This window comes from Nuphar pumila, chromosome 6 (genome assembly GCF_984573655.1).
Source record: "Nuphar pumila chromosome 6, dmNupPumi1.hap1.1, whole genome shotgun sequence".
NCBI classification, from domain to species: domain Eukaryota; kingdom Viridiplantae; phylum Streptophyta; class Magnoliopsida; order Nymphaeales; family Nymphaeaceae; genus Nuphar; species Nuphar pumila.
Genome location: NC_143254.1, coordinates 28,489,775 through 28,505,232, shown reverse-complemented (window position 1 = coordinate 28,505,232; position 15,458 = coordinate 28,489,775). Strand labels below are relative to the sequence as shown.

Genomic DNA, 15,458 nt, shown 5'->3' with positions numbered 1-15,458 from the left:
ACCTCTTTTTCACTTTTTTTGGAATGACAAATATTTGCATAAAATGAGTAACCATAGTGGAGATATTGTAACGTACCAGACTTATGCATCCTGCTTTAGATAATACCGGAGCGGCACAAACACGATCTTCCACCTTACCCCAATGCAACTCGCGGGAGATGCCCAAATGAAGTGATAGGCCTAAGTAGTCGAATGGGAGAGAACCCATTCTGCATTCAAAAATATGTGAAGCCTTTGTTTGTAGCATACCTGAAGAGTCATTCATGAAGAAAATATGACTCTTGACCACATTCATATGTAGCCCTGATATCTTCCCGAAGCATCTTAAGATAGTCCACAATGTTCACATGTTGTCATCCGTTGCCGACCCAAAAAAGCAATAAGTCATCCACAAACAAGTGAGAAATGGTAACTCTGCTTGAGACCCAACAATCATGGTATATGCCCGCCCCCTCGACCGAAGTAATCATAACCGATAAAGCCTTCATGGCCAAAATAAATAGCAAGGGAGAGAGAGGGTTACCTTGTCGTAGGCCTCTCTTAGGCTTGAAAGGTTTTCCCTTCTCACCATTCAAAGAGACCACAATCGAGGAAGCTTAGAGTAAGCATTTGATTCAACAAATCCATTTATCACCAAAAGCCATGTGTTTTAAGCAATATATCAAAAAGTTTTAATCTAAAGAGTCAAATACTTTCTCAAGATCAATTTTCAAAATGAATAAGGGCTTACTCGATTGTTTGATGGAATGGATTGTTTCATGCGCTAAAATGCATGTATCATGCAACCTCCTCCCGAGGATGAAGGCACTTTGCGAAGGTGAGCCAAGATGGTTGATGACTGATTTCAACTTCATGGCCAATAATTTTGTGATAATCTTGAAACATGTGCCTGCCAAAGCAATGGGCCGGAATTTAATCTGAAAAATTTAACAGGGCCATCCAAGCTTGGGGATTTACCTTTGGGTAGGGACCAAACGGAGTTCTTGATGTCCGCAATCCAAGCTGAAATTAGATTCCAAACCATTCCAACCAGCGTGACTAAGCCTCATGAAATCAATCCTCATCATGTCATAGGATGACGAAACAAATGATCCAAAACGATGTTTAAAATAATTGGAGGCTTCCAAGAGTATAGATGGTCCTTCGTATTGTTGTCCTTCAATCATCAAGGACACAAATGAGGTTCTTTCTTTTTCTTGTAGATGCACGCATATGAAAAAATTTGGTGTTGAGCTCCTCAGATTGGAGCTAATGTGTCTTTGTGCATTGCTTTCATCTAATGTTTTCCATTATCCTCCATTCGCCAATATTTTTGACACACTCTTCATGCTTGGCCCTCACCTCCAAGGCTTCAAATATGTCCCTACTATTTGCCTGAACTTATTGTAGATCTTTTATTTGGTCCTCCCAATCATGCAAGTCTTTGAATTTTGCTTTTATTTTCGCCTTGTTCCATTGGATAAGATTTTTACACACAAAAGCGAGTTTCACAATCAATTTTTGGGTTGGCCACCTCCTCCCACTTGATGGCGACCCCTCCCAACATTCCTGAATAATATCCACTAATCCTAGGACCCAAAGCTCTCCTGGAGAAACCCATTTCTTGAAGAGTGCCCTGGTTCAGCCCAAGATAACCAAATAGGTGCGTGATCCGAGATTGATATAGGATCAACATACGCCCGCAATTCATGTTTTTGTTGCTGCATATGGGAGGAAACAAAATACATATCCAATTTGCACAAGATAGGCAGCGTACACTTATTGGACCATATGTATTTGGATCCTTGAGTAGGTAGTTCCGAAGTTCTCTTGATCCAAGAAAGAGGCAAATCTCCGCATGTATTACGAGAGTCTTCTGTTCGAAGGAGTGCATTGAAATCACCACCTACACACACCAACAATTCATTGTGCTAGGTACAATCGTATGAAGCTCTGACCAAAATAATTTTTTTCTTTCGCTCGTACGTGGGCCATAAAACGTCGTTAAGAGGATGGGAGTTGGTTCAAAATTTGGAAAGTATACAGCAATTGAAAATTCACCAATATGTGCCACTGACCCGTTTATGTCCTCCCTCTAAGCAACAAGGATACCCCCCAGCCCGTCCCCGCATGGGATGCGCGGTGAAGTTACAATTTGGCCACAAGTTGTTCATCCGTATCAATAGAAATGAGTTTAGTTTCTTGAATACATACAACATCCAGCCTTTTTTCTTTGATGACATTAACAAAAAAATTTGTGTTTCTCACGGCTACACAAGCCGCGCATGCTCCACATGACCATCGGCATCACAAACCTTTTGTACCTTCTATGCCCAAGGAGTCAGTCACCACCTCAACCAGATTTCCTGGGCAGCCCCTTGCGTTTTCTCTTCATTTCAAGTGTGATCATTGATTATAGATGTTGCACCTTCCTTTGATTGTACGGTACCCCTTCCCTACATATCACTGTGCCTGACCTTTTTTTCATTTTCCTGAAAATGGAGGACCTGATGCAAGGGAGGCCACAATCTTGGGTGACCAAACTGGGGATGGTATAGAGGATGTTATCACCTGACTTTCGAAACGTGGCAGCATTTCATTGGTGAATTGATTTATATGGCCATCCTATAACTAGCAAGTGCAGGGGTTAAAGCTATGCTACAAATATCGCTAGTATTTAAAGCCACCATAAACAAAAAAAAAAAACGAGTGTTTTTTTAAAATATAGCGTATTTTGAAATATCACATTTTTTATCATGAAATTAATGAGACAAAATAGTTTTGGCAATATTTTTTTGTTTTTATATTTGCTGACTTTTTCCAAGAAAAACCAAAATTTTCAAATATCACTAGATACCATGTAATAGCTCCATATAAGAACTTTAATTTTGGTGGAAATGGAGTGCTGTCGACATGGAAACACAAGTTTGAATTCTGCAGGCAGCAAATCTTGCATAAAAAAAAGGAGAAAGGACCAAACAAATCCACCCTCCCATCTGAAGTGAAGGACCGCACTAGGTATGTCCCTTTTAATGAAAGAAAAAATTGAGTCTCCAAAAAGATATAATTATAAGGATCCTAGTCCTAGGGAATCTCAAAATGATCAACTTAAGAAGCCCATAATCTCGGTAAAAGAATATTGAATGGAAAGAGGCCCAAAGAGTTGATGTATCGACCTATAGTGAAACTATTTTTTAAGGGGTTTGATTGCCCGGAGAAAGTAATCATAATTAATAAATTTATTCAAGGAAACAGTAGGACCAGAACTTTTCTCTAAACTCTCTCAAACACCTCATAAAATTATCATCAAGAAAAGTAATTTCTGCAGAAAAAATGTTTGACCTCATGAGAGATCTGACAAATTTTCCTAGATAAATTGTCTTTGAAGAAAGATTGCCACTTTCTCCTCTGGAAAAAGTTGCCAATGCAATCAAAGGGCCTCTAAGGACATTCCAGATTAAGAAATGCAAAGGGTAGAAAAGTTCCGAAGCCTAATAAACCTCAGAAATCAGTCTTTTTTATTTTTGCTTTTTTTTTTAGATAAATTAGACATCAGAATTTAACTCCTGTAGGAAGACTACCAATGTGGATAAGGTGGATATTGAATAACCGATCAGGTAGTTTATGCATGTTGGAGTTTGCAGAAGTAATGGGATGAAGCAAGTACCGCTTGGAATTGGAAATAAAAGAAATCCTAAAAAAGAATCAACATGATTGCTGCTTAGTAAATAACATAGTACAATGATCTCTCTGGCGTACAGAATGAATAGAAAAGACCTGAGATGAATTTTTTTTCTGATTGCTTCCGTTTTCTTCTGAAATTTTACTATTCCTATTCCCCAAAACATGGATCTGTAACCATGATATACACGTATTTAAATCTTAAGATCTAAAGTGGGATAATGGTTGATTAAAAATGAGCGAGCGAGAGAGGGAGAGAGAACTTGGTAAAACCCATATTTCAGCTCCCTTTCATCAAAGGGTACCAGGCATCTCAACCACCAAAAATTTAAGCAAGAGATTATGGAACTGAAGCAAAAATCAAATCGCACTTGGGTTTCTACAATTCATTGCTCAGACAAGTGAGGGGCATAGTGTACTGTGTCTCATCTCCCAAACAATGATGAAGAACGATACTCCTCAGGCAAAGTGTGTGAAGTTGCATACTGCGAGAGGGAGCATGAACACAATTCACTTCTGAGGTAAAGGCATCAAACTCGAAAGAATGACACATTATAACAATAAACAAAGAGGGAGTATGAGTTGTGGCATCTACTAAAGAGCAGCATTTCCACCATTCATTTTTCAAGCAAGGGCATCACACAAATTGAAACATAACAAATGACCAGGGGGAGTGAGCGCAAGTTGCATGTCAACTAAAGAGACATTGAAATATGAGCAAATAAGAGAAAAAACCTTTCCGGCAAAGCACAAAGATTCACAATTAAGTATCTATCCAGCAACACAAGTTCAGCCTCAACTAGACAATTTGTTAGAGGTCTGAAGAAGTTGAAACTTGCTGTCATAGACTAGCATCTCCAAGTGCATTGTTAACAGCACAGCCCTCCAAATATAAGGCTACCATCCAAAATACAATAACCTGGTTCCTGCAGCACAGTCTTCACTGATGAAAACCTGCCCAGCACTCTGTAGTGAACAAGAGGAAAGTTCTTTAATAGGTATGTTTATTTATGATATAACCTTCTCTCTCTCTCTTTTAGGGGTGAGATGGATCTAACAAAAGTTTACTGTTGAAATGAAATAGAATATGATCCAGTATTAGGGTCTTTGACAGTCTTGAAGTTGTCCAAGCTCATACCAAACCGCCCTAAGACCGAATTGCCCATTTCTTTCAACTTCCCTGCAATTAACACAGTCAACCGAGATTGGTTACAACCTATTCCCTGTCCATAAGCATTAAAAAACATGCAACTATGAAGGGTATGCATATGCATGTGCCATTATACATAGGATCATATAAGATACAGGAGATGCAGGTATTTATGGTTGCACACATGCTCGTGTAGCCATGTGTTTATCTGTGTCTGAATGCAACCATGCTTGCACACATGATCGTGTAGGCATGTGTTTTTCTGTTACTGCATGCACACATGAGAGAGAGAGAGAGAGAGCATGCTAAATCAGAAAATCCAAGTAAATCATGAAAAACACGCTTTTAATTCAGCAGAAAATCCAAGTAATCTTGTAATTGATCAAAATAGAAAGGAAACAAGGAAACATGGCATTAAAAAGAAGTAACTTGTCCAAAAGCATCAATTTGGAGTTCACAATAAGATATAGATTACAAAATGCAATGGAACCTTAATTTGTTGAAAAGAAATAAGACGTGAACTAATCAGGGAAAGTCATACCTTACTCATTAATATATTAAAGGATCCATGTACAGACCGCTGCAACTAATCATCGGTTACTGTTGGTGAAACACCACATTCTGATAAACCATGGACTTCACCAATCCATGACTAAATTCCAGTGTGTTTTGTGGATAAGCGTGTTTGCATGTAGTTGGCACTATATGCATACTACTGCTCACTCATCAATTTACCTTGAATACCAAGTTTAAATGGACAATGGATTTTATAAGTCCATACGAATGTCAGGAGAAATTTGCATGAACAATATGTTTTTGCATGCTCAACAATAAACAAACAAATGCACATGTGAATGCATATGCACATATACAATCTAGTAGAGCATAAGGATCCTACCCATCTCCGGGATTCAAACCAACTTCAAATCCAGTGCAAATCAAGGAGAATAACTCTAAGAGACTCCTGGGTAAGAACGGATCCAGTGAAAATAGAAAGATCAATGTAGAGGTAAAGATTACCCCTCAAGGTATGTGTCACTATGTAGAGATAATATAGCCATAATTCAAGGAAACATTGGAGAAAAGGAAAGAAAATCCTCTTCTAATCAAAATGTGAAAGCATATAAAGGAAACCCTGTTAAAATATATGGATGTTATATATATATATATATAATTTGTAATGCCCATTAGGGGCAATTTGGTATTTTCATCTTTTTGTTAATATTTATGTTCATTAGGGACATTTTTTTATTTTTATTTTTGGTTTGTTAAAGGGGTAAAAAGGGGCCCCCTTAAGAATCGTTAGGACCCTCCCCAACGGTCACAAATGTGACCTTTGGGGAGATCCCTTGGCCCCCTCTTGTGGTGTATTTAAAGGGGACTTCTTCCCCCATTATTCTCAATGCTTGTTTAAGCATTTTCAATAGACTCCTATATTATTTCAAGTTCTCCTCTCTTTTGTGTATGTTTTTTGTTTGCCCTTTGTGGTATATTGTATTTTATCCATTAGAGATTGTAGTCACTTTGTGACATTATTTTTGACACTAGTATTTCATTACATTGTATCAGAGCCACTAGGTGTTGGAAGCACTCTTGGGACTTCTGTCTCTTATGTTTGAGGGTTATTAATCTTCATACTCTTGTTCTTCTTTAACTCTTACACAATGGCCGACAAAGATGCAAAGATTGACCTTTCGTTCAAATTAAATGGGACCAACTATAGAATGTTGTGTTAAAATATGTATATATATATACATATACTTATATATATATATACATCCATATATATATATAAGGTATTCTCTTTTATTGAAATACCCGATAGGGGTATTCTTGTAAATCAGCCAATGTACTTTTTACCTTTTTCCTTTTTTCTTTTTATTTTCTTTCTTTTGGATGACCACAAGGGGCCCCACTCTTGTAGTCGTTGGGGCCCCAACAGTCAGTTTTCTGACCGTTGGAGCTCCCAACGACTACAAGGGAGCCCCCTTGTAGTCCCTTCTTGATGCCTCCCTCCTCTATAAATAGAGGAGGTGTTCTCCTCTTGTTGCATGGGTTTTTCACCCTTCTTTTCCTTTCTTCAATAATATCCAACTTATGACTTTAAGTCATTTTCTATATTTGAGAGTTTTGTGTGTGCACATTTGGTGTTTGTGTTCTTGGCTCTAGTGGTCACTCTTAAAGAGTGACTTTTGCTCTATTGGTGCTTCCGCCTCTTTTCATTACATGGTATCAGAGCTCGGTTGGTGATTGGGCTTTTCTTTGGAACGTGTGACTCTCATTTTTGAAGAAAGGAAGGACTTTTTTGGTGCCGATGGAACGTGACTCTAAAGTGGAGCTTTCTTTTAAGCTAAATGGGTCCAACTATCTCATGTGGGCCTCCGCTATGGAAAATCATCTTAGAGGTAAGAAACTTTGGGGTTTTGTTATGGGAACTACTCCCGAACCCTCTCTTGTTCTCACCAAAATTGAAAATGAAGTTGAAAAGCTTTAGATGGCGATGAGCGCATCAAAGCTATTAATGATCATCAATCCAAAATTGAGGATTGGGAAAGTAACCATGTCAAAATTTTGGCATGGTTTATGAACAACGTTGACCTTAAAAATTGTGCTAATATTGCCAAATTTAGAAGGGCCAATGAGGCTTGGTTTTTCCTTAAGGGTATGTATACCCAAAAGGATCTTGCTCGACAATTCTTTTGTCAAGAAAAAATCTGTTTCACCAAACAAATGGACATGAGTGTTTGGGACTATTTTAGCTCTCTAACTCCTCTTTGGGATAAACTTGCTCTTCTTGAGCCTAAGTGGGTGGATCCGGAAGATATTGAATTAAGAAGAGAACAAATTGAAAATGAACATTTTTTTTCAATTTCTTCATGGTCTTCGCCCGGAATTTGAACAAGTTAGGGCATCTCTTCTCCATAGAAGCAAAGCCCTACCTATTGAAGATGCCCTTGCCAAGATATGTCAAGAAGAAACTCGACTTGGCATGAGCATTAAGAGTGATGAAGTTTTGGCCGTTACTAGGCCCGGATCGAATGTTAAAGCATATAGACCCCACCCCCCATTTTAACAAAAATAGTAATGGGCCTAGAAAGGGAATAATATGACATTATTGTAATGAACCGAGACACATTAGACCGGCTTGTCCAAAACTCAAAGGAAAGGTAGCCGCGATTGGGGAAAATTCTCCAAAGAAGGAAGAATGTACCAAAGAAGGAGATATCAAAGAAACTCTAAATCACATCTCCGAAGTTCTCCAACATCTTCTCAAGACTTCTCCTTCAACATCCGGGGCCGCCATCGCCTACTCTTCATCACCTCCAGGTATGTGGATACTAGACTCCGGTGCTTCTTTTCATATGACATCTCATAAAAACTCTCTTTCAAATGTTTTTTTCGATCCCATATCCTCTTGTGTTTCAACGGCCGATGGTACATCATTAAAAATTGAAAGTATTGGAACACTTGATTTTAAAAACTTTTTCGTTCCTAAAGTAAGAATCGTTCCTAAAATTAATTTAAACCTTTTTTCCGTATCTCAAATCACCGATCATGGATGCCAAGTCTCTTTCTCACCTAAAGATTGCACCGTGCAGGATCTCCAATCAGGGAAGCTGATTGGGCAAGGCCATAGAAGGGGTGACCTCTACTTTATGGATTTTTTGACTCTTCCATCTAAGTCATCTTGCAATCTTGTTAAAGACAAAAGTATTGGAATATGGCATGAGAGACTTGGCCATCCAAATTTTGTAAAAATGTTTCTTTTTCCGTTTTTGAACAATACTTGTAAAGACAATCACATGACTTGTAAAGATTGCATTTTTGGGAAATCTAAAGCTACTCCATTTCCTCAAAGAAGTTACTTTACCACTCGGCCATTTGAACTTATTCATTACGATGTGTGGGGACCTTCCCCTATTTTGTCTAAAGGAGTTTTTTCGTATTACGTGGTCTTTATTGATGACTTCACTTGATTTACGTGGATTTACTTCCTAAGTCGCAAATCCGAAGTTTTCTCCTTCTTTAAAGAATTTCACGCAATGGTCAAAAATCAATTTTTGGGAAATCTATCTATTCTTAGGTCCGATTCGGGAGGCGAATATATGTCCAATGATTTTCAAAACTATTTAAAAGAAAATGGAATTTGTCACCAACGTTCTTGCCCCAACACTCCGCAACAAAATGGTCTTGCGGAAAGAAAGTATAGACACATAATAGAGACTACAAGAACGTTATTAATTTCAAGAAATATTCCAAAATCCTTTTGGGCCGAAGCGGTTCTAACCTCTAGATATCTTATCAATAGAACTCCTTCATCCTCTTTGAAAAATCTTTCTCCATTTGAAAAACCTTACAATATGTCTCCCGATTATAAAAGACTAAGAATTTTTTGATGTAAATGTTTTGTTCTAACTCACAAAAATGATAAACTTTCTCCTAGGGCTATTGAATGTATCTTTTTGGGATATGGCGAAAAACAAAAAGGTTATCGATGTTTTGACATATTTAAAAACAAGCTTTATATCTCTAAAGATGTCACATTCCTTGAAGAGGAAAATGGTTTTTCGCAACAACCAAATGAAAATATTGATTATTCCTTTCTATTTGACTTGTTGCCTAAAGAAAATATCATAGATGATTATATTGATCCTAGTGAATCCCCTAGTGAAGATCTTTTTGAACATCCGAGTGAAGATCAAAACTTAGAAGAAAATGTTTCAAGACAAATTCAAGTCTACTCTAGAAGGAATGAAAGAAATCCTCCTTGTGCCCTTGAAAATTTTTCCCAAAGTGAGTCCATTGATGAGACCTCTCAAAGAAGATCAAATCGGATTTCCAAAATACCAAGTAGATTTGTTTCTTATGATTCCTTTTCTCCTAACTTTCGAGCATGCCTACTTGCTCTTCACTCCTTTCATTAACCATCTCATTACAATGATGCTAAGCAATATGCTCATTGGAATGAAGCTATGGAATTGTAACTTAATGCTCTTAAAAAGGCACAAACTTGGGAAATCATTGATCCTCCCAATGGCAAGAAACCCATTGGATGTAGATGGATTTTTAAAGTAAAAACTAAGAGTGATGGTTCATTGGAAAGATATAAGGCTAGGTTGGTAGCCAAAGGGATATGCCCAAGAGTAGGGGGTAGATTATGATGAAACTTTTGCCCCAGTTGCTCGAATGACTAGTGTTCGAGCTCTTATTGCTATTGCCTCAGTTAAAAAATGGTCATTCTTTCAACTTGATGTCAAAAATGCCTTTTTGAATGGTAATTTAAATGAAGAAGTTTATATGGAACCGCCTCCAGGTATGAATTTAAATTGAAAAATTTTGAAATTAAAAAAGGCTTTATATGGACTTACTATACTGACACTGCTCTTTTTGTTAAAAGGATAGGTGACTCCATTATTATGCTTCTACTGTATGTTGATGATATGATCATTACTGGGAATGACAAAAAGGAAGTAAATGATGTAAAGTCCATGTTAAAAGAAACTTTTGATATGTCTGACCTTGGTTATTTGAGATATTTTTTAGGGATTGAAGTGGCTTATTCCCCGCGAGGATACATCCTATCTCAAATGAAATTAGCTGCAGAAATTTGTACCAAGTCAGGAATATCTGATGAAAAGAAAGTTGAGACTCCCGAAGTTATTAATGCAAAACTGAGACTTGAAGATGGTGTTCTACTTGAGGATCCAACCCCCTACCGTCAATTAATCGGATCTCTCAGCTATCTATCCATCACACGTCCAGACATAGCTCATGTGGTTCATGCAGCAAGCCAGTTTCAGCATGCACCTACTTCAGTTCATATGGCAGCCGTAATGAGAATTGTGCGATATATCAAAAATACTATATCCAAGGGACTCTTCTTATCATCTTCCTCATCTCTTGACTTAACTGCTTTTACTGATGCTGACTGGGGAGGAAATCCCAATGATCGTATCTCAATAACGGGTCTTTGTATTTTTTTAGGTGAATCCCTCATTTCGTGGAGATGCAAGAAGCAGCAGAAGGTTTCACTGTCATCCACTGAAGCTGAATATCGGGTCATGGCAATGACAACTATGGAAATCGTATGGCTCAGAAGTCTCCTTGCTGACATGGGCGTCCCCATTTCCACTCCCACCAAGCTCTGCTGTGATAACAAAAGTGCGATATATATTGCCAGCAATCACACCTTTCATGAGCGGACCAAGCATATCGAAATGGATTGCCACTATGTTCGAGACGAATACCTCAGAGGGACTATCTCATTACCATATTTTACTTCAGAGTATCAACTAGCTGACTTCTTCACCAAGGCGCTCCCAACTCCACGATTTATGTTTCTCCTTAGCAAACTTTCGGTCTTCTCCCCGTAAAGTTTGAGGCGTGTTAAAATATATATATATATATATATACATATACTTATATATATACATCCGTATATATATAAGTATATATATATATACGTATTCTCTTTTATTGAAATACCCGATAGGGGTATTCTTGTAAATCAGCCAATATACTTTATACCTTTTTCCTTTTTTCTTTTTTCCCTTTTCCTTTTTTATTTTTTTCTTTTTATTTTCTTTCTTTTGGATGACCACAAGGGGCCCCACTCTTGTAGTCGTTGGGGCCCCAACGGTCAGATTTCTGACCGTTGGAGCTCCCAACGACTACAAGGGAGCCCCCTTGTAGTCCCTTCTTGATGCCTCCCTCCTCTATAAATAGAGGAGGTGTTCTCCTCTTGTTGCATGGGTTTTTCACCCTTCTTTTCCTTTCTTCAATAATATCCAACTTATGACTTTAAGTCATTTTCTATATTTGAGAGTTTTGTGTGTGCACATTTGGTGTTTGTGTTCTTGGCTCTAGTGGTCACTCTTAAAGAGTGACTTTTGCTCTATTGGTGCTTCCGCCTCTTTTCATTACATGTTGGTGGCAGCTATGGAAAACAACCTTTAAGGTAAGAAACTTTTGGGATATGTATGTGAAGCTCATCAAGGAGGGGAATGAAAAAAAAACATTGAATGATGAAGAAAAGGCCAAAGCTATTCAAGAATACCAATCTAAAGTTGAAGATTGGGAAAATGAGCATGCCAAAAATATTGACATGGTTTATGAATAATGTGGAACTCAAGATTTGTGCAAATCTAGCTAAATTTAAAAAAGCAAATGAAGCATAGTTCTTCATGAAAAGTATGTACACTCAAAAAGACCTTGCTAGACATTTCTTTTTACAAGAAAAAATAAGAGAAACCATTAAAGACTATTATAGTACTACATCCCCTCTATGGGGGCAAACTTTCTCTCTTTTAACCATAATGGGAAGGAAGCGCTATTGCCATGAGGCAAGAGCACATGAAGAGAGAAAGATTTTTTCAATTTATTAATGGGCTTCGTCACGAATTTGAACTAAGAAGATCCATCTTCATAGGGCTTCTAATCCTCTTAGTGAAATCCTTGCCGACTTATGCCAAGAAGACACTCGCTTGGCTCTTAAAAAATACTTTAATGAGGTCCATGCGGTATCTAGACCAAAAAATAACATGAGAACGTATAAACCTCTTCATTTTTTGAAAAAATAACAATGGTGGAAGAAGAAAAATTGTTTGTCAGCATAGTCTGTGGCTTCCGTTGGATATAGTCCAAGTAAAAGTGAAGAATCAAAGAGAGATGGAGACATAAAAGACTCTATTGCTCAGCTTACGAAAACTCTCCAACCACACTGTCCACCTCCAGTGTCGTAGTCTCATCAACTCCTTGTATGTCCTCTTGGATCCTTGATTTGGGTGTCTTCTTTCATATAACTCCAAATGCATATCTTTTATCTAAACCAAGTCTTAATTCTTTTAAATCATTCATTTTCACGGCGGATGGAACATCATTAGATGTTAGAGGGGAAACCTTGAAAAAAATTTAGTCAAGGCAAAGAATTTTATGTTCCAAAAATTAGGACTATTCCAAAACTTAACTTAAATCTCTTTTTTGTTTCTCAAATAGCTGATTTTGAATGTAGTGTCTCTTTTTCACCAACCAATTGCTATGTACAGGATTTCTGGTTCGAGAAGGGGATTGAGTAAGGCCATAGAAGAGGAGACCTTTATTACATAAATTTTTTTACTTTGTCATCCAAATCATTTTGTAATCATGTTCAATCTAAAGATATTGTTACTTGGCACAAGAAGCTTGGGCACCTTAGTATTTCTAAGTTGTATCTTTTTTCTTTTTTGAAAATTTTTTTTAATGAAAAAGAATTTACATGCAATGATTGTATCCTTAGAAAAATGCATTTTCTTCCTTACCCAAATAACAACTTTATTTCCAAGAGACCATTTGAGTTGGTGCATTCGAATGTATGAGGACCGATACCGTTATGTCTAAAGAATGATATTCATATTATGTTGTCTTTATTGATGATTTTACTAGATATACTTGAGTTTATTTTATTAAAAACAAATTCGATGTTTTCTCTATTTTTAAAGAATTTTATATCCTTACTCAAAATCAATTTCAAAACAACATAGCCATTTTTAGATCCGATTCAAAAGGTGAATACATGTCAAATGAATTTTAAAACTATCTTAAACAAAATGACATTATTCATCAAAGATCTTGTCCTAAAACTCCTCAACAAATGGTCTTGCTGAAAGAAAACATAGGCATCTTATTGAAACAACAAGAACTCTTCTTGTCAGTAAAAATGTTCCAAAGAACTTTTGGGCCGAAGTCGCTCTTTCTGCAACTTATCTTATAAATCAAATGTCTTCCTCGTTCTTAAAACATGTTTCTCCTTTTGAAAAATTATTCAAAAATGTCTCTGGATTTTAAAAGATTAAGTTTTTGTTGTAAATGCTTTGTTTTTTTTCAAGGACAAGATAAACTTTCACCAAAAGCTCTTGAATGCACTTTTGTTGGCTATGGTGAAAATCAAAAGGAGTATAGGTGTTATGATATTAAAATAACAAACTTTATGTTTCAAGAAATGTGACCTTTCTTGAAAAACAAAATGGATTCGAATTTCAAAAATCTAAGAGGTTCATTATTCTTTTCTCTTTGACCTATTGCTTAGAAATAAGTCTAAAAATTTTAATGATACTATTTGTGATGACAATCCTCATCAATCAAAATGATGCTTTATTGCATCAAAATGATGATTCTCACAATGAGAATCCCAATGATATACATGTGTATACTCTGCGAGAGGGAAGTGAACATCAAAATGCTTTCGATATATATTCTCAAGACATTTCTTTAGAAGATCAAGTTGAAAAATCCCTACCTATGCGATCTTCTAAGAATAGTAGACCTCAAAAATTTGGGACATATGATTCCTTTTCCCCAAATTATAGAACTTGTCTAATGATGATCCATTCCTATCATGAGCCTTCCAATTTTAAAGAAGCTAAGCAACAACCACATTGGATTGATGCTATGAGAATTGAGTTAGAAGCACTCAACAAAGCTAACAGTTGGACAATTGTAGGTCTCCTTTTAGAAAAAAAGGCTATTAGATGTAGATGAGTTTATAAAGTTAAAACTAAGAGTGACAGGACATTAGAAAGATACAAAGCTAGGTTAGTTGCTAAAGGGTACGTATAAGAATATAGAATTGATTACGAGGAAACCTTTGCTCTGGTTGCTAGGATGACTAGTGTAAGAACCTTAACAGCCTTAGTGTCTATTAAACAATGACTTATCTATCAATTAGACGTCAAAAATGCATTTTTAAATAAGAACCTTTGTGAAGAAGTCTATATGGATCCTCCGCCGAGTCTTGAGATTGAGAAAGAAAAAAATCTTAAACTCAATAAAACTCTTTATGGTCTTAAACAAGCTCTAAAAGCTTGGTATGATCGCTTTAGTAAAGTTGTTCTTGTTAATGGTTTTACCTCTTATTATACTGATACTGTTCTTTTTGTTAAGTATGCAGGTGATCACATAACTATTTTATTATTATATATTGATGACATGATCATCACTGGGAATGATAAAAAGGGCATTGAGTTTATTAAAAATATTCTTAAAAGCAATTTTAATATGTCTGACCTTAGATCTCAAAGGTATTTTTTAGGGATCGAAGTTGCATATTCTCCTTAGGGATATGTTCTGTCTTAGATGATATTTGCATCAGATATTATAGTTGAGTCTAGCTTAACTGACGAAAAGAAAGTGGAGACTCCAAAAGTAATCAACGCTAAGATAAGAGCCGATAATGGAACTCTTTTAGAAAATCCCACTCCTTATCGTCAATTGATTGAATCACTGATATATTTGTTTATTACCAAGCCAGATATTGCTCGTGTTGTTCACAGTGCAAGTCAATTTCAAAATGCTCCTACTACTATTCACATGGTTACCATCATGCGAATTATCAGATATTTGAAGGAAACCATAACCAAAGGACTGTTTTTATCCTCTTCTTCATCTCCTAATTTAATTTCTTATACTAACTCTGATTGGAGTGGTAACCCCAATGATCGTATTTCTACAACAGGTTATTGTGTTTTTCTTGAAGAATCATTAATCTCTTGGAGATATAAGAAACAACAAAAGGTGTCTCTAGCTTCCACGAAGGCTAAGTATAAAGAAAGCAACTACCACTGAACTTGTTTGGGTGAGAAGTCTCTTCAAAGATATGGCAGTCATTATCTTT

General features: G+C 36.6%; 1 protein-coding gene across 1 annotated transcript in view; it reads right to left on the bottom strand.

Moving 5' to 3' along the window:
- Window positions 1–4,374: 4,374 nt before the first annotated feature.
- The window catches only part of LOC149834491 (uncharacterized), a 48,569-nt gene continuing 37,485 nt past the window's right edge, over window positions 4,375–15,458 (bottom strand). The window contains exon 6 of the mRNA XM_090011436.1: window positions 4,375–4,840. Within this exon, the coding sequence (XP_089867562.1) occupies window positions 4,725–4,840 (116 nt within the window). The 3' untranslated portion in view covers window positions 4,375–4,724. The remainder of the gene's footprint in view (window positions 4,841–15,458) is intronic.